The 18,341-nt window shown below is 40.1% G+C and overlaps 1 protein-coding gene across 12 annotated transcripts in view; it reads left to right on the top strand.

Moving 5' to 3' along the window:
* The window catches only part of ctu2 (cytosolic thiouridylase subunit 2 homolog (S. pombe)), a 72,204-nt gene that overhangs the window by 38,289 nt on the left and 15,574 nt on the right, over nt 1-18,341 (top strand). For all 12 annotated transcript variants that reach the window (XR_013303817.1, XM_077612897.1, XM_077612898.1 and 9 more), the window contains 6 exons: nt 943-1,181; nt 4,417-4,552; nt 4,629-4,760; nt 5,159-5,250; nt 5,379-5,476; nt 14,001-14,099. Coding sequence is in view for 11 of the 12 variants with exons in the window: in XM_077612897.1 (XP_077469023.1) it covers nt 943-1,181; nt 4,417-4,552; nt 4,629-4,760; nt 5,159-5,250; nt 5,379-5,476; nt 14,001-14,099 (796 nt within the window). In the remaining variant the exon portion in view is untranslated. The remainder of the gene's footprint in view (nt 1-942; nt 1,182-4,416; nt 4,553-4,628; nt 4,761-5,158; nt 5,251-5,378; nt 5,477-14,000; nt 14,100-18,341) is intronic.

The raw sequence follows: 18,341 nt of genomic DNA, 5'->3' as shown, positions 1-18,341 counted from the left end.
GTGTCAAAACTTCCACAAATGGCCGCAGTCTGGTTTTTGTTCGAACTGATCCAACACTGACAGTTTAACCAATTCAGTTGAAACCAGCTGCACCCTACGGCAATCTACTGATTACACTTTGAAGACACCAGATTGGTGAAAATGTATCATTTTCCCTAGTTCGAATGAAATCATGTACCCACTGCTGCCCTTGAGGACCTGTTTGGACACCCATGAACTACAGCAAAAAAAGGAACAAGCAATAGGAACACCACAAGTCAGCCATCATCCCACCATTGACTGGAAAAAGGCCACAATCATCCACACAGAAGAAAACAAACATTAGCATTGGATTAGTGAGGCCAGCGCGATCAGGAAGCAGGGACGATGGAGCTTTCATACTCTACCACCTGGAGCAGTATATGGACAGCTGATGGCGTGACTTGCCTATCAATTTTGACAGGTAAGTCACACCTTCCTGGAACATCAGCTGAAAGTCACCTACACCAGTGACAGTCTGGAGAAGGCGGAATACGCCAAAATATGTCAGTTAAGAAAATGACCTAAAAATGCAGCGTTCCCTCGTAGCTATTATACAAACCCGAGCTACAATGAGTACAACAACTGCACAATTAAGCTTGTCAAAAGTATAGCCTTATTACCACTACAACAGAACGATTTAAGACTAGCCTTGGGTGGTTAGACATGTCAGGTAAGAAAATGACAAAAAAAATGAATATCTATGAAAATGAACAAAACCAATTCAGCGTTTTTTTGACAATCACTGTATGTTGGCTCTGATTAGAATTTTACACAATTAATTTGCAGCCTCGGAATTCCAGGTAGTTTGTTACAGCAAGTTAATTTTATCTGTGTGTTGCCGGCAGCATTGTGATTTTTCAGTTCACATAATACTAGGCTGTTAGTCCCGAACTGATTAATTATCTGACTCTCAACTTGTAGGTTCTTGACCTCCCAAGTTCAGTTATCATGATGGCTCCCTCCTCCCAGCAAAAAGCAAGTTCCTACAAAGCATCTGTGGATGACTTCATCCGAAAAGATACCTGTAGTCAGTTAACACCTGAGCAGAAGAACGACACATCATTCCACTTTGTCCAAGAATTACAGACTCGACAACTGCGCCAGCTCATTAACTGTTTTAAAACACTGACAGCCAAAGAAGACATTTTGAGTAATTTGAGGTAATTCATTTTATATTCATTCTGTGCTTACAACACTTGAGTTGATAAGCATTTGCTTTTATTTGAATTATACAATTAAAATAGAATATTAATAAAATGAAAACTTTTGTCGGTCTATCAATCTGAAATATTTTTAGAATTGATTGCTCTATAGATGATTCTATCCATTAACTGATTAATTAATAGTTTTATTGACTGTGATTTATTTTTGTAGAAGCGCTATTCCCCTAATTTTGTGTTCATTAACCAAATATTGTTGTTTAATTATTTTTATTAAATGATTAAATGCAACATAATAGACGACACTATTACAGTATCATGAGAATCCATTTCCCATGTTGGAAATATTTTACTAGTCTTGTATCAATGCAGCTACATCTGAGATATCAGGGTTCCCGCAGGTCTTTAAAAAGCCTTCAAATGTATTGAATTAAAAACTATGTAATTATGGTCTTAAGTTGTCTTAAATTGACTGTAAAGTCATTCTGGATATTCAATTTCTGTACAGTATAATTAATATTGATGGCAATACATTATGAGGCACCCAAAAATGCACTCACTCTTCCCGTAATGGTGATTTGAAACAATAAACACGTGACAGCTAAATCCAGCTGTCCCAGATTTTCAGCCACGTTCAGCAGGCTGTCTACCGTAAAACTGCAATTTTTGACTTCCTAGTGCGAGATTGAATGACATGCATATACCGATGTTGTAGTCCACACATCACCCCAATCATTGTTGTGCTGAAAATTAGATTTTTTTTTTGAAGATGGTCATCCAGAAGCAGAGAAGGTTACAATTTAAATTTGTCAAAATTTGGTAAACCACCTCCGAGAGCTGAGCGATATGACAAAAATTATCACGGTAAAAAAATCAGTCTATCGATAACTATCACATCTTTTTTCTTTCAAATTTGAAACATCACACTTCTGTGAATAAGTAAAAATCTTACTTTCCTCCTTATTCAATTGTGAAAGTTTGAGTTTGATTTTTTTAATAAGGGAGAGCACATATTAATGAACATATACACTTGTACCTCTACTTACGAAATTAAATTATTCCAAGACTTTTTCGTAACTTGAAAATTTGGTAAGTAGAGGTGTACTTTATATATAAATTCTCAGATTCGTTATACGGTCCTCACACAACTTCCTACTAGACCCTTTAAAATTGGTCAAAGTGTCCCAATTTTGTATGAAAGATGTGAGGAAACACAAAAATGTGAATATTATAAGGAAATTATTTATTAATGTCTTTAAATAAATAAAGAATGGGAAAATGTGCCCTGCCCCGGTGAAATATCTCTTAATGCGTTCCGAGACTGAGCTCATATGTCGATTTTCTCGTAACTCAAACGAACGTTTCCCATAGAAATGAACTAAAAACAAATTAATTCGTTCCAACCCTCTGAAAAAAACTCCCAAAACAGGATATTGGATTGGAAAAACATTTTTATTTGTTCTAATTCGCCATCTATTAACAAAGTAACACATAACTAGTGGTTTAATATTACTAAAATGTGTTTAATAGTACTAAAATTAGACCGATTTTGCAGGGGGGGAGAGAGAGAGACAGAGAGGGGAGGGCGGGGGTACGAGAGGGGGGGACTTTTTGCACAGCAACGCGCTCGTAACATAACATAAACAAATTTAAAATAACTTGGATTACGATGCAGACACACTAAAAAATAAATTTAATCTAACCTAACACTAAACTTAATTCTAATTTTGTTTGACATTTTGATACCTTTCTTCTCCCGGGTTGGCTCTATTTGCCCCGCCTCCACAATGACTTTCAGACAATATCGACGGTTTGTTTGTGGAGTCCCTCCGAAGCTCTTTTAGCAATAGACTGCGGCACCCTCATTGCAGGAGCGCTTCCGCAGATCCTTCCGCCCATCAGCTGTCAGGCTGTTTAACAAAAAATGGCTGAGTGTTAAGACCTACCGTATGCATGCATGTACATCTATGTGTATGTATGTATATATGTGCTTATATATGTATGTATGTGTATGTACACGTATGTATGTGTGTATGTATATATATATATTTCAGCAACACCCTCTTTATTTAAATATTTATTCATGTATTTATTTATTAACTTACTTATTACCTATCTATTTATGTCTAAAATGCCTTCCTATTTCTGCTTCCTCCCCCTCTTGCTACTGTGACAACGAAATTTCCCGAATACGGGATGAATAAAGTAATCCAATCCAATCCAATACATCACATCTAGATATTAGGATATTATTTAAATGTTCTCTTTCTAAAGTTAAATTACAAAAGATTAGATTTGCTACTCATGAAACTATAACTCGATGCCTTTTTTTTCTTCTCAAACAACACGCTTATTTATTTATTAACTTATTTATTACCTATTTATTTATGTATAAAATGTATTTTCCTGTGTTCCTGTGTCTGTATTCTCACCCTCTTGTTACTGTGACAATGAAATTTCCTGAATACGGGATGAATAAAGTTATCTAATCTAATCTAAACTAATTTTTAAAAAAAGTAAGAGAAGGCCAGGGAGAATTTACTTAGATCTTTTAGGGAATCGTTTCTGTGTTGTCTTGCATCTCATAATCGCTCATTTTGGCCATGTTATTGTCCTTTTGTGTTCATGCTCCGAATTAGCCTCTATTGCTATTGCTAACCTAAAAACATGTTTCCTCTTCTTCCCATGACTGTTGGTCTGGAACTAGAATTCATCACAATTTTTGTCATTAAAAATTATCAGATTCTCATCAAGATAGACTTATTTAGAAAAAAATGACAAAGAAGGGATTTTTTTCAAATTGAATAATTGGATATTTTGCATTTACAAAGACGGGCATAATAACTTCCTTATGATATTGACCCTATTAATATGCTTTTGATACATACAGTATCTCAGAAATACTACTTGTGATGATTTTTCTCAAGATTTTCCCTTCAAAAGAACACATTTGGACTCCCTATTAAAACCATGAATATGGAGGTGAAACTTGCGAATCAGGGGGCGGCTTATGCACGAGAAATTGTAAAATTCAACAATTTAAAGGCAATTTTATGGGTGTGGCTTGTACGCACGGGCGGCTTATATGTGAGTAAATACGGTATATTTGATTCATTGTTGCTGTTTGCCACAATTTGCTCATTTATTGTCCCATTCATGACCTTGCACTAAAATATACAACTAACATATATAGGAAGAAAAAATGTTTATTTTTATTTTATTTTTATTTTTTAAGACAACATCTTCTAGTGCACACAGCACGTTGTGAAGGCTACAGTAAATTGATGTTGGGAGACAACTGTACCAGACTAGCTGTTAAACTTCTTGTTAGTATATCACTGGGAAGAGGAGCACAGGTTGCTCAAGATACAGTAAGTGTATTTTTTAACTAGTAATTTATTTTAGCGATCAACAGTAACAAATTACTGGCTGCGTCTTTTTTGACAGAACTTTTCAGACTCTCGCTATGGTGACATTATATCAGTGAGGCCTATGAGGGATTACTCTGCAAAAGAAATAGCCTTCTATAACCATATTTTCAATGTGCCTTCTGTTTTCTCACCAAACCTGAACACTAAGGTAAGTAAGGCCTACCATTCTGAGGTCTCAGATTTTCCGTGGAATTGAATTGAATTGTATGTTTTTTATTGTGATTATACAAAAAAATTCATTTCACTGTGGCAGTGTCAAATATTGTAGTGTACACTATGGTCAAAGTGTAGCTGAAGTCAACATTTTTTTCACAGACAAAATTGAATGTATATATTGATGATAAAAACAAGGAGTAAAGCTGACAAAACACATTAATGATAGTTGATCTAATCTAAGATTATTCATATTCACATTCTATTTTGGATGTTTATTTTACGTATTTCAACAACCTATGAAACATTTGGCTTTAAAAAAAAACTCCAGTTTAATGGAGACTAAGTAGTTATGCAAAATAAGATAAAACTTCATGTAACTGTGTCAAATAGATTAAAGAAAAGGCCAGCATTCAGCATCTGACGGAAAGCTTTATCAATAAACTGCAAGTAGATTTCCCATGTACTGTGAGCACCGTCTACAGGTTAGTATGCCATTTTTTTCGTGAGTGGAACAATATTCGACATTCAGTTATTACATTCTTTAGAGCGTTTTGGAATGATCAAATGTATATGTGCACTCTCCAACTGTTAAACACATTGTGTCTTGAAGAACAAGTGAAAAGCTGCAAACAACTTGTATGAGTTCATCCTATACAAACACCTGTGACAGATGTTTGCTCTGTATGTGTTCTCTGGATGCTTCACCTGGTGAGTCGTTAACGTTTTAATCTTCTGCAATTGCCAAAGAAATTAAGTATATGCTTGATTGAGACCACTCAGTATAATTTTTGTACAGGCCCCTAGAAGAGGTAGAATTGTGAATTCACCATAGCATTGAACAAACGCTAGGCAGGGAACTAAGGTTAAAATGTGAAACTTGAGTTTTATTAAAACAGTGATACAATAATTCTCAATGTACTGGAAAGGCCCTTGTTTACTGATATTATTTGACAATCAATTTAAAACAAACAAACAACAAATAATAGGATGTTATAATGCAAAAACATTTTTATTGGTTGTAATTCAGCATCCACTAACAGAGTAACAAATAACTAGTGGTTATGATGTTTAATAATAAAATTATGCATTTTTCTATACAACGGGGAGTTTGCGGATGGCGGTCGGTTGAGAGAGAAAGAGACAGAGAGAGAGAAAGTGAAAGAGAGTGAGAGAAAGTGAGAGAGAGTGAGAGAGAGTGAGAGAGGGAGTGAGGGAGAGAGAGAGTGAGGGAGAGGGAGTGAGAGAGTAAGTGAGAGAGAGAGTGAGTGTGTGTGAGTGTGTGTGAGTGAGTGTGTGAGTGAGTGTGTGAGTGAGTGTGTGAGTGAGTGTGTGAGTGAGTGTGTGAGTGAGTGTGTGAGTGAGTGTGTGAGTGAGTGTGTGAGTGAGTGTGTGAGTGAGTGTGTGAGTGAGTGTGTGAGTGAGTGTGTGAGTGAGTGAGTGTGTGAGTGAGTGTGAGTGAGAGTGTGTGTGTGAGAGTCATTTTTTGCACGGCAACGTGCTCGCAACATAACATAAACAAACTTAAATGAACTTGGATTACGATACAGCCACACTCAAAAATAAATTAAATCTAACCTTACACTAAACTTATTTCTAATTTAATTTTAGAGGTAAAACAAAAACCTTTCTTCTCCTGGGTTGGCTCTATTTGCCCCGCCTCCACCCTGACTTTCAGCTGCAGTTTTTAAAGGGAACCTATCAAGGATTGTTTGCTTTTGTCTTCCCTTCGAAATATTCCGAATATGATGCACACAAATGTCCTCACAATAGGATAACACACGACCGCTTGCCAACGAGAGGTAGTATATTCCTCTCGTATTAGCGAGCAAGCTCCCCCATTCTGCACTGATTAATAGGAGAAAAACATATATAGATTGGATTGGATAACTTTATTCATCCCGTATTCGGGAAATTTTGTTGTCACAGTAGCAAGAGGGTGAGGATGCAGAAATAGGAAAGGCATTTTAGACATAAATAGATAGGTAATAGTAAGTTAATAAATAAATACATGAATAAATATATAAATAAATAAGCGTGTTGCTTAGCACATATATACATACATACACATAAATATACATGCATGCATACGGTAGGTCTCAACACTCAGCCATTTTTTTGTTAAAGAGCCTGACAGCTGATGGGAGGAAGGATCTGCGGAAGCGCTCCATCCTGCAATGAGGATGCCGCAATCTATTGCTAAAGGAGCTTCGGAGGGACTCCACAGACTCGTGCAGGGGGTGGGAGGTGCTGTCCATGATGGACATCATCCTGGTCAGCATTCTCCGCTCTCCCACTTCCTCCACAGAGTCCAAAGGACAGCCCAGAACAGAGCTGGCCCTCCTGACCAGCTTATTCAGCCTGTTCCTGTCCCTCTCCGTGCTCCCGCATCCCCAACAGAGCACTGCATAAAACACTGTAGATGCCACCACAGTGTCGTAGAAAGTCCTCAGCAGTGTCCTGCACACTCCAAAGGAACGTAGACTCCTCAGTAGCTAGAGGCGGCTCTGGCCCCTTTTGTTCAGGGCATCTATGTTTGTGGACCAATCTAGTTTGTTGTTGAGGTGAACACCCAGGTACTTAAAATTCTCCACGATTTCAATGTCTGTACCCTGGATGTTCACCTGAGTGGTCTGTTGAGGATTCCTCCGAAAATCGATGACCATTTCCTTTGTCTTACTGGTGTTGATGTAGAGGTGGTTTTGCCTACACCAGTCAACAAAGGCTGTGATGACTCCCCTGTACTCCAGGTCGTTCCCGTCCGTCACTCGTCCAATAATAGCGGTGTCGTCAGAGAACTTCTGGAGGTGGCAGGTGGCTGTATTATGTTGGAAATCCGATGTGTAGAGGGAGAAGAGGAGTGGGGAGAGCACTGTGCCTTGTGGGGCCCCCGTGCATGTATATATATATACATATACATATACATATATATATATATATATATATATATATATATATATATATACATATATACATATATACATATATAAGGTATATATATAAGGCCTATAAGGTGAGGGCGGACAGAGATGCTGAGGAGAGCGGTAGGAAAGGGGGGGGACTAGCTGTTTTTATTAATAGTAGATGGTGCAGCCCCGGGCACATTACTGTGAAGGAGCGACTCTGCACTCGAGATATCGAGCTAGTAGCTGTTAGCATCAGGCCGTTTTACATCCCCCGGGAGTTCTCGCACGTTATCATAATAACTGCGTATATACGTCCCTCGGCCGATGCGACAGTCGCCCGCGAGCTGCTTCACGCCACTGTGTCCCGGCTGCAAACGTCACACCCCCAGTCTCTCCTTCTTATCTCTGGTGATTTTAACCATGCTCCCTTGGCTTCTACTCTCCCCACCTTCACTCAGTTTGTGAAGTGCCACACCAGGGAACAAAAAACTCTGGACCTGCTGTATGCCAACACAAAGGAGGCATACAGCTCAGTCCCCCTCCCCCCACTGGGCCGCTCAGACCACAACCTGGTCCATCTGATCCCCACCTACATCCCTATGGTGAGGAAAATAAAACCTACCACGAGGATCGTACAAAGATGGACCGAGGAGACCAGCATGGTACTGAGGGACTGTTTTGAGACCACTGACTGGGAGGTGCTGTGCAATTCACATTGTAATGACATTGACAGCTTGACCCACTGCATCACAGATTATATTAACTTCTGTGTTGAGAACATTGTACCCTCCAAGAAGGTCCGTTGTTTCTCCAACAATAAGCCGTGGGTCACCAGGGATCTAAGGGCCCTCCTGAACAAGAAGAAGAGGGCTTTTAGGTCTGGGGAGAAAGAGAGCCTGAAAATGGTCCAGAAGGAGCTGAAGAGAGAGATAAGGAAGGGTAAGACCATCTACAGGAGGAAGCTGGAGAACCAACTCCAGAGAGGCAACACCAAAGAGGTCTGGAGGAGCTTGAGGACTATTTCGGGCCATGGAGGCAACAGCGAGAGAGACCCGGAGTCTGGCGGCAGGGAGTGGGCCAATGAACTGAATCAGTTCTTTAACAGATTCAGTCCTGCCCCCACTCCCCTGACCCCCCAGACCAGAAGCAACGCTCCCCCCTCGTTCTCCTCCTCCTCCTCTTCCTCCCCCTCTTCCACCGCTCTCTGCATTACTGTCGATCAGGTGATAAAACAGCTCAAGAAGATCGAGGCAAGGAAGGCTACCGGTCCAGACGGCCTCAGCTCCAGACTACTGAGAGAGTGTGCGGATCAGCTTGGTATAGTGATTCTGCATATTTTCAGCCTCAGTCTGCAGAAGGTCCCCACCTTGTGGAAAACTTCCTGCGTGGTCCCAGTTCCTAAGACTGCGTACCCCAGGGAGCCAAACCACTTCAGGCCGGTAGCATTAACCTCTCACCTGATCAAGACATTGGAGAGAATCATCCTCAATCACCTCAGCCCCCTGATGAATGCAGAGCTGGACCCTCTGCAGTTCGCCTATCGTCCAGGCATTGGTGTGGAAGATGCTACCACCTACCTGATGCACAGGTCTCTTTCACACCTGGAGAACGCGGGAAGCACGCTGAGAATGATGTTTTTTGACCTCTCCAGTGCCTTCAACACCATTCAGCCGGTTCTACTGAGAGGGAAACTGGAAGAGGCTGGAGTAAGGAACCACCTAGCCGCATGGATCATCGACTTCCTCACTGACAGACCACAATATGTGAGACTCCAGGACTGTACGTCTGATGTGGTAGCTTGCAGCACGGGGGCCCCACAAGGCACAGTGCTCTCTCCACTCCTCTTCTCCCTCTACACATCGGACTTTAAACATAATACAGACACCTGCCACCTCCAGAAGTTCTCTGACGACACCGCTATTGTTGGACGAGTGACGGACGGGAACGACCTGGAGTACAGGGGAGTCATCACAGCCTTTGTTGACTGGTGTAGGCAAAACCACCTCTACATCAACACCAGTAAGACAAAGGAAATGGTCATCGATTTTCGGAGGAATCCTCAACAGACCACTCAGGTGAACATCCAGGGTACAGACATTGAAATCGTGGAGAATTTTAAGTACCTGGGTGTTCACCTCAACAACAAACTAGACTGGTCCACAAACACAGATGCCCTGTACAAAAGGGGCCAGAGCCGCCTCTACCTACTGAGGAGTCTACGGTCCTTTGGAGTGTGCAGGACACTGCTGAGGACTTTCTACGACACTGTGGTGGCCTCTGCAGTGTTTTATGCAGTGCTTTGTTGGGGATGCGGGAGCACGGAGAGGGACAGGAACAGGCTGAATAAGCTGGTCAGGAGGGCCAGCTCTGTTCTGGGCTGTCCTTTGGACTCTGTGGAGGAAGTGGGAGAGCGGAGGATGCTGACCAGGATGATGTCCATCATGGACAGCACCTCCCACCCCCTGCATGAGTCTGTGGAGTCCCTCCGAAGCTCCTTTAGCAATAGACTGCGGCACCCTCATTGCAGGAAGGAGCGCTTCCGCAGATCCTTCCTCCCATCAGCTGTCAGGCTCTTTAACAAAAAAATGGCTGTGTGTTAAGACCTACCGTATGCATGCATGTACATTTATGTGTATGTATGTATGTATATATGTCCTAAGCAACACGCTTATTTAATTATATATTTATTCATGTATTTATTTCTTGACCTACTTATTACCTATCTATTTATGTCTAAAATGCCTTTCCTATTCCTGCATCCTCACCCTCTTGCCACTGGAACAACGAAATTTCCCGAATACGGGATGAATAAAGTTATCCAATCCAATATATACATATATACATATATACATATATACATATATACATATATACATATATACATATATACATATATACATATATACATATATATATACATATATATATACATATATACATATATACACACACATACAGTTGTGGTCAAAAGTTTACATACACTTGTGAAGAACATGTCATGGCTCTCTTGAGTTTCCAGTTATTTCTACAACTCTGATTTTTCTCTGATAGAGTGATTGCAACAGATACTTCTTTGTCACAAAAAACATTCATGAAGTTTGGTTCTTTTATGACTTTATAATGGATGAACAGAAAAAAGTGATCAAATCTGCTGGGTCAAAAATATACATACAGCAGCGCTAATATTTGGTAACATGTCCCTTGGCCATTTTCACTTCAATTAGGCGCTTTTGGTACCCATCCACAAGCTTCTGGTTGAATCTTTGACCACTCTTCTTGACAGAATTGCAGTTCAGTTACATTTGATGGCTTTCTGACATGGACTTGTTTCTTCAGCATTGTCCACAAGTTCTCAATGGGGTTTAAGTCAGGACTTTGGGAAGGCCATTCAAAAACCTTAATTCTAGCCTGATTTAGCCATTCCATTACCATTTTGATGTGTGTTTGGGGTCATTGTCCTGTTGGAACACCCAACTGCGCCCAAGACCCAATCTTCGGGCTGATGACTTTAGGTTATCTTGAAGAATTTGAAGGTAAACCTCCTTCTTCATTATCCCATTTACTCTCTGTAAAGCACCAGTTCCATTGAAAGCAAAACAGCCCCACAGCATAATACTACCACCACCGTGCTTGACGGTAGGCATGGTGTACTTGGGGTTAAAGGCCTCACCTTTTCTCCTCCAAACATATTGCTGGGCATTGTGGCCAAACAGCTCGATTTTTGTTTCCTCTGACCACAGAACTTTCCTCCAGAAGGTCTTATCTTTGTCCATGTGATCAGCAGCAAACTTCAGTCGAGCCTTAAGGTGCCGCTTTTGGAGCAAGGGCTTCCTTCTTGCACGGCAGCCTCTCAGTCCATGGAGATGCAAAACACGCTTGACTGTGGACACTGACACCTGTGTTCCAGCAGCTTCTAATTCTTGGCTGATCTGCCTTTTGGTGATTCTCGGTTGAATCTTCACTCTCCTGACCGATTTTCTCTCAGCAGCATGTGATAGCTTGCGTTTTCTTCCTGATCATGGCAGTGACAAAACAGCATGCACTTTATACTTACAAACAATTGTTTGCACTGTTGCTCTTGGGACCTGCAGCTGCTTTGAAATGGCTCCAAGTGGCTTTCCTGACTTGTTCAAGTGAAGGATTCACTTTTTCAGATCCATGCTGATCTCCTTTGACTTTCCCATTGTATCCTTTGTGGGTGTTTGCATCCAATGAGCCCTATTTAAATAGCCTCAGAGAAGTCACCAGCTGTAGTCACTCATAATCACTCACAAGAAGTTAAGAGGCCATGCTATGAAGCTCATTTCACCTGACACAACTTTCTAACTCACCAAAGTTGCTAATTGTTGCTGTATGTATATTTTTGACCCGGCAGATTTGAGCACTTTTTCTGTTAACCCATAATAAAGTCATAAAAGAACCAAACTTCATGAATGTTTTTTGTGACAAAGAAGTATCTGTTCCAATCACTCAGTTGTAGAAATAACTGGAAACTCAAGAGAGCCAAGTATATGTAAACTTTTGACCACAACTGTAGTTTTTTTTCATTATGCTGTACTGTAACGTGGGGGAGGGTGTGTGGGTGTGTGTGGGTGTGTATATATGTTCATTAATGTGTTGCCCCCTATTAATAAATAAATCCTAAATACTAAAAAAAAGTTGACACACATGGACTTCAGCACCCCCACTACACTACCCTTGTGGTGATAAGTGGTTCTGAAAATGAATGAATGAATTCAACATTGTCATTGACTGTGAGAGATGTCAAATTCCTTCAAACCGGATGGAATGATTGTGACTGCTCATTTTTAAATGCCACTGATGGTGATAGATTGCATGTCTAGAATTGTCAAAGGCAGCCAATGAGTTAACATCATCACATGAATTGTAAACCAAACTTTTTTAAATCCAAAGAGAATTAGATACAATGAATCTTCAAACACATTGCACATCCAGAAGCGGGTCTAGAACCCAGGCAGTTGCTTTAGCCAATAAGGAGGCCCCTAAGGACTGCCAAGAATCCAGTCATTTTTGCTTATTTGGAAAATTATTATTTTTCCTCTTTTCGGATTTATGTTCTACTTTCTCATTTCTTGTTTCGGTATCAACCATATTTCAGAAAATTTGCTTTGTTTTGCGTCCGAATTCCTTCATTTTTCTGGGCATCCGCACTATGCTGATCCGAGCTCCATTGTGACTTTGTTGTTTGACTGTTACTGGCAGTATACACAGTGTACAGACGCTCCCCTACTTACGAACATTCAACTTACGAACAACGGTACATACGAACATGTCTGCAAATTGCGTTTAAGTCCAAAAATGTTCGCAAGTCCAATTTTGTATTTCGCGCCTTTTTCGGAGTAGTACTTCTTTCCGCCGCTAATACCGACGCGTGGCGCTGTGAGAGCTCAGCTCACCCAGCATCTACCTTCTTCTTCGTTGCAATGCGGAAGTGCGTGAATGTATCTCCAGTGTGCAAAGAACCTTTTTCATTTGTATCATTAAATATCTCATGCATCCAATATTGAATATGGTTGGTAAAAAGCTAAAGGCTTCTATTGAGGGAGTTGCAAGGAAGAGGCAAGGCATTTCATTTGAAACGAGTGGCAATAATAACGAAGCTTGATGCGCGTGAGAGTGGTGAGCGTTTCACGGGCATTGAATCGTTCGAGCGTCAGTACCATTTATAAACAGAAAGATCGAGCAGCAGGACCCAAATATTGAACGTTGCACAAAGTTTGCAAATCAATTGAATGATGCCATACAGTGCTACCTCATCATTTATGATGAAAAAAAGAAGAAAACTGCAATCGTCATTAGGTCGCTTCTTTTGGCCAGTTTCTAATACATAAATCTCTCTCTCTCTCTACAGTACTGTACATATTCTCTCCATTTTATTAAATGTTTTTTTTTTCAGTACAAACCAATGCGTGTTACTTATACAAGCCTTAAACATACAAATGCACTTATATAAACCTTCAATATACTTATATCGGCCTTAAACATAAATTATAATACAAAATATAGCACTGAATCAACTTACAAACAAATTCAACTTATGAACAATCGCTCGGAACCAATTGCGTTCGTAAGTAGGGGAGTGTCTGTACTTCAATGTTTAGCATCACACTACCTCCAAGTGGCCAAGGTGCACACAACAAGACACTCAGAAAAGCAATATAGCATAGCATGGCCATAAATACTCTGTAATGCTAAATTAGACATTGAAGCAACATTTACACTAATATTGTAAACGATACATATGACCTAACCAGATGATTGTGCAAATGCTACTGCCATATGAATGAACTTTTACCATTTCTCCTTAGAAAATGCTTCAGCCTTAAAGGCTACCCAGATATCTAAATGCCTCTCACAGACCAAATCTGGAGTTGCCAACGGTGCTTTGTCTCCCATTCAAAATACAGGTCTGTAAACTTTCTGAGACTTTTCTGCAATAGTTGTTAAAAATTAAAACTGCCTTATCATTCACTAAGAAAAATCAGAGATATATAATATCTTCGGCGTATGCTCTTGTTTGTGTGCTATTCAATTTTTAAAGCTTTGCTTGTGCATTTTTCACCCAAGTACATTGTACCGCCAGGCTTCTGACATACTCTCTGCCAGTATCCTGGTAATGCGTGTGCAATCACCAAGAAATGCAACTCTAAAATTTCTGAGGAGGACTTGGAGCAGAGAATAGCCCTGATGCTTGTGTTACTAAGGGAGAGAAAGTGCACCTCCAAACCTGAGGCCATGGTCCTCAGTCAGAAAAAGGTGGCATTCCATCTCCGTGTCAGGGATGAGGTCCTTCCCCAAGTGGAAGAGTTTAAATGTCTCGGGCTCTTGTTCACGACTGAGTGAAGAATTGAGCGGAAGATTGCCAGGCAAATTGGTGCAACCTCAGCAGCTGTAGATAACCAGAAAAATACACCCAGAGAACTATTTATTAGATTGTGTTTTAGTATCTATTTTTTTAAACCATGTCTTCGAACAATACTTCCCTCACACCGAAATAACAGCGAAGTCAAGTGCTACATACTTATCTGCATATTTCCTCCTTTTGGCTTTCACATGACTTACCGTATTTTCTCGCATACAAGCCGTATTTGTAACTAAAAAAATGATGACTGAATCAAGGCTACGGCTTATGTGCACAAATTAGACTTGACATGCACGAAACTGCAAGGTGACGAAACGCCATATTGCAAGACAATGCGGCCTATACGGTCATTTACCATATTTTCTCGCATATAAGCCGCCCCTTAAAATTGCTGAATTTTACAATTTCTCATGTACAAGCCGCCCCCTGATTCACAATTTTCACCTCCATATTTATGGTTTTAATAGCGAATACAAATGTGTTACTTTGAAAGGAAAATCTTAAGAAAAATCATCACATGATATTTCTGAGATACAGTATGAATCAAAAGCACATTATTAGGGTCAATATCATAAGGAAGTTCATATGCCCGCGACCCTAGTGAGGATAAAGCGGTTCAGAAAATGAGGATAAGTTATTATACCCGTCTTTGTAAATGTAAAATATCAAATTATTCAATTAAAAAAAATCATGTTTGTTTCGCGTTTTATCTATTTATCTCTTCCCTATTTTGAAATAAATGACCATATCGGCCGTATTGTCTTGCGTTATGGTGAAATTCAAGAAAAAAATCTTGCATAAAATGTGAAAAAACTCACCTCCTGCCATTGCTTGCTCAGTGTGTCGCCATCTTACCTTTTACCGGTAGTTAAACGCAGTGGTGTGTCATCAGGGCCTTCAAGGCCTTCTCTGCTGGCCTAAGAAATATCTGCATCACCGACTGATGTTAATTATATTTTGTCCATCAATACTTATTAAATAATTCCAAATTGTCTGTTAGCTTCCTTTCATTGCTTTCCCCCCTGGTTGCACTGCTTCCAGATGTGTGTTTTCATATTGAAGCATTTAACCAATCACATTTCAGCCATTATTTGTTGCCAGGGTCAGAAATCTGTCTCAAGGCCTTCACAATCAGTTCTGCAGGCTCCGTTGCATTAAACAAGCGTCGATAAGACTGTTGCTTTAACCAATCAGATTTCGAGTTGGCAACACCATAATGCCTTCTCGCAGGCGTAGGGATACGTCATTGCCTTCTCGCAGGCGTAGGGATACGTTATGGCTTTCACCAACTATGATTGGCTAGTGATAGAGTGGACTAGCCAGAGCTACCAAACTGTATCTGGAGCGAGCTGCACAAGCAAATATATTGTTGTGTTGATTTAAAGCCATTTTCAAGACTGACTTTTCAAGAAAAAAAAGCTGGACATCATTAAGAAAGGTCGGACAACTCCAAAGCAAGCAAGCCTGTCACAACCGGGAACAAACATTTTCAGCACTAAATCGAATAATAACGTATGCCAGAAATACGACAGGACAGGCTCGACTTTCAGCATTATCTTCGATGGCGATAGAGAAGAAGGAAGAAAGAAAGGAGGATGGATATTGTGTACAGTTAAAAATGATTTTGGTGAGTAAAATATGGCTATATTCCTAAATAATATTTCAATTGTATGAGGTTATTATTGATTATTTTTATGTGTCGCAGCTGTAGCTGCAGTAGAGCTTTTATAGCCATAAAATAGTTTTTGCTGAAGGCGTCAGGAAATGCACGGGCCGCCACTGGTTAAACGTGCTCTGACTAGCCAGACGCGAGTTGCCTTATTACATGTGTTCGTAGTGTTTACCATGTCAGCACATCCCATTTATTGTTAAGGTTGATCGAAGGTCTTGCGGTCGATCATTAAAATATCAGCCTTGATACCTGCGTAATGTTTATCTTATGCTATTGCATCCAGAGACTCGGACACACTTCCTGGTTGTACTGCTCACGTGACTTCCTTTTTGAATTCGTCCATGTGCAGGCAACACCCTTTTGGAATGAGCAATCCAGATGACGACCCTTTCGATTCATACAGTATCTCAGAAATACCACGTGCTATGGTTTTTCTTGAGATTTTCCCTTCAAAGTAACACATTTGTACTCCCTATTAAAACCATGAATATAAAGGTGAAAATTTTGGATCAGGGAGCATCTTATACTAGAGAAATTGTAAAATTCCACGATTTTAAGGCAATTTTAAGGGTACGGCTTATACGCAAATGCGGTCAATATGCGAGAAAATACAGTATGTTTGACTCATGATATGCATTGATTTCTCTCTGCCATACTTTCCTTTCCTGTAAAACACTTTCCCATGGTTTCGCTGAGTCCATAGATAATTTTGCTCTGTGCCGTTTGTTCTTTCGTGCGTACTCACTGGGCGATCTCTGACAGTGAGCGCAGCACTGCTATCCACAGAGTGAATGTGCAATGACACTTTATTTTGGTCCGGTAAAAAGTATGTTTTTTAAAGAAAGGCGAGTGATGATGTCTGGTGCTGGACTTGTGATTGGGTGATAGGTGCATCCATCCACCTGCGTAACCTTGGGTTTGACGCTCCCGACCATCCAGTCCGCTCACGGAGCTCTATTTTCGGATAGAATGATGGCGTCCACCCGGCGGGTGCCATTATTCTTCTTCGATGCGGAGTTAAATAGCAGTCAGGGGATTTCCGCCATTTATCTTTGATGCTGAGTTTAGCTGCGGTCCTCTGTCTTCCGCTTGCGAGTTTGATGTAAATTTTGACATTTTTATGAATATTTTTGATCTGGAAACTTAATATAAAATCCTGTGATAGACTGAAGCCGTAAATGTTTAAACCGCGAAGTGGTGAAGGATGACAGTATCAAACGGCTCTCCACATCACTGGCATTGCTCCGCGCCCTCCTAGGGTGAACCCCGCTATTTGAAAAGCACTGTCTTAGAGCAATATTTTTGTTTCGGCACATAAGTTTAGGATGTAAGAGTTTTTTTCCAGTCTTGGCTCCAAAAATGCAACAAGGATGTCCCAAAACATGTTACTTGTAATCAGTAATTTTTAACCCGTAGTAAAAAAAAAATGCAATTTATTTAAAAAAAATTAAAATAAAAAATCAATTACTTGTAGAAAAAATATACAGTCAAACCTCTACTTACAAATGCCTCTAGGTACGAAATTTTCAGGTTACGAACGCTTTTTACAGTAGCACCTGTATCTAAGAAATTAATTGGTTCCAGAACTTTTTTCGGAACTTGAAAAGTTTGTAAGTAGTGCAGTACTTAATATGTAAATTCTCTAATTCGTTCTACGCTCCTCACACAACTACCAACTAAACCCTTCAAAATTGGTCCCAATTTTTTCAAGCATCCCAATTTTGTATGAAAGATGCGAGACACACAAAAATGAGAGAAAATTATAAGAAAATTATGTATTAATGTCTTAAAATGAATAACAAGCATACAAAATATATCCGTGTTGAAGAATGATATGCGCACACGCATTTCCCTATGACCCGATGGCGTCAGAAAGCTGTCCACTTTGTAGTACATTTTAGACTTTTACGTGTGCCCTGTGTGTGTGTGCGTGTGTGAAAACCGCGTTGCAATTCTACGCTTTTTTAAAATATTGCTTAATAAGGGGAATTGCAATCATTAATAAGGGGAGCATTTAGCCAAGGTGGACAGGGCATGTTATGCACACGTGCATTCCCCTTTGACATGTCTGCGTCATAAAGCCGTGCAATTCTTAGTAAATATTAGTCTATTATG

Source organism: Stigmatopora argus, chromosome 11 (genome assembly GCF_051989625.1).
Source record: "Stigmatopora argus isolate UIUO_Sarg chromosome 11, RoL_Sarg_1.0, whole genome shotgun sequence".
In the NCBI taxonomy this organism is placed as follows: Eukaryota; Metazoa; Chordata; class Actinopteri; order Syngnathiformes; family Syngnathidae; genus Stigmatopora; species Stigmatopora argus.
The sequence above is the reverse complement of the archived record's forward strand: the minus strand, read 5'-3'. Positions and strand labels throughout refer to the sequence as shown.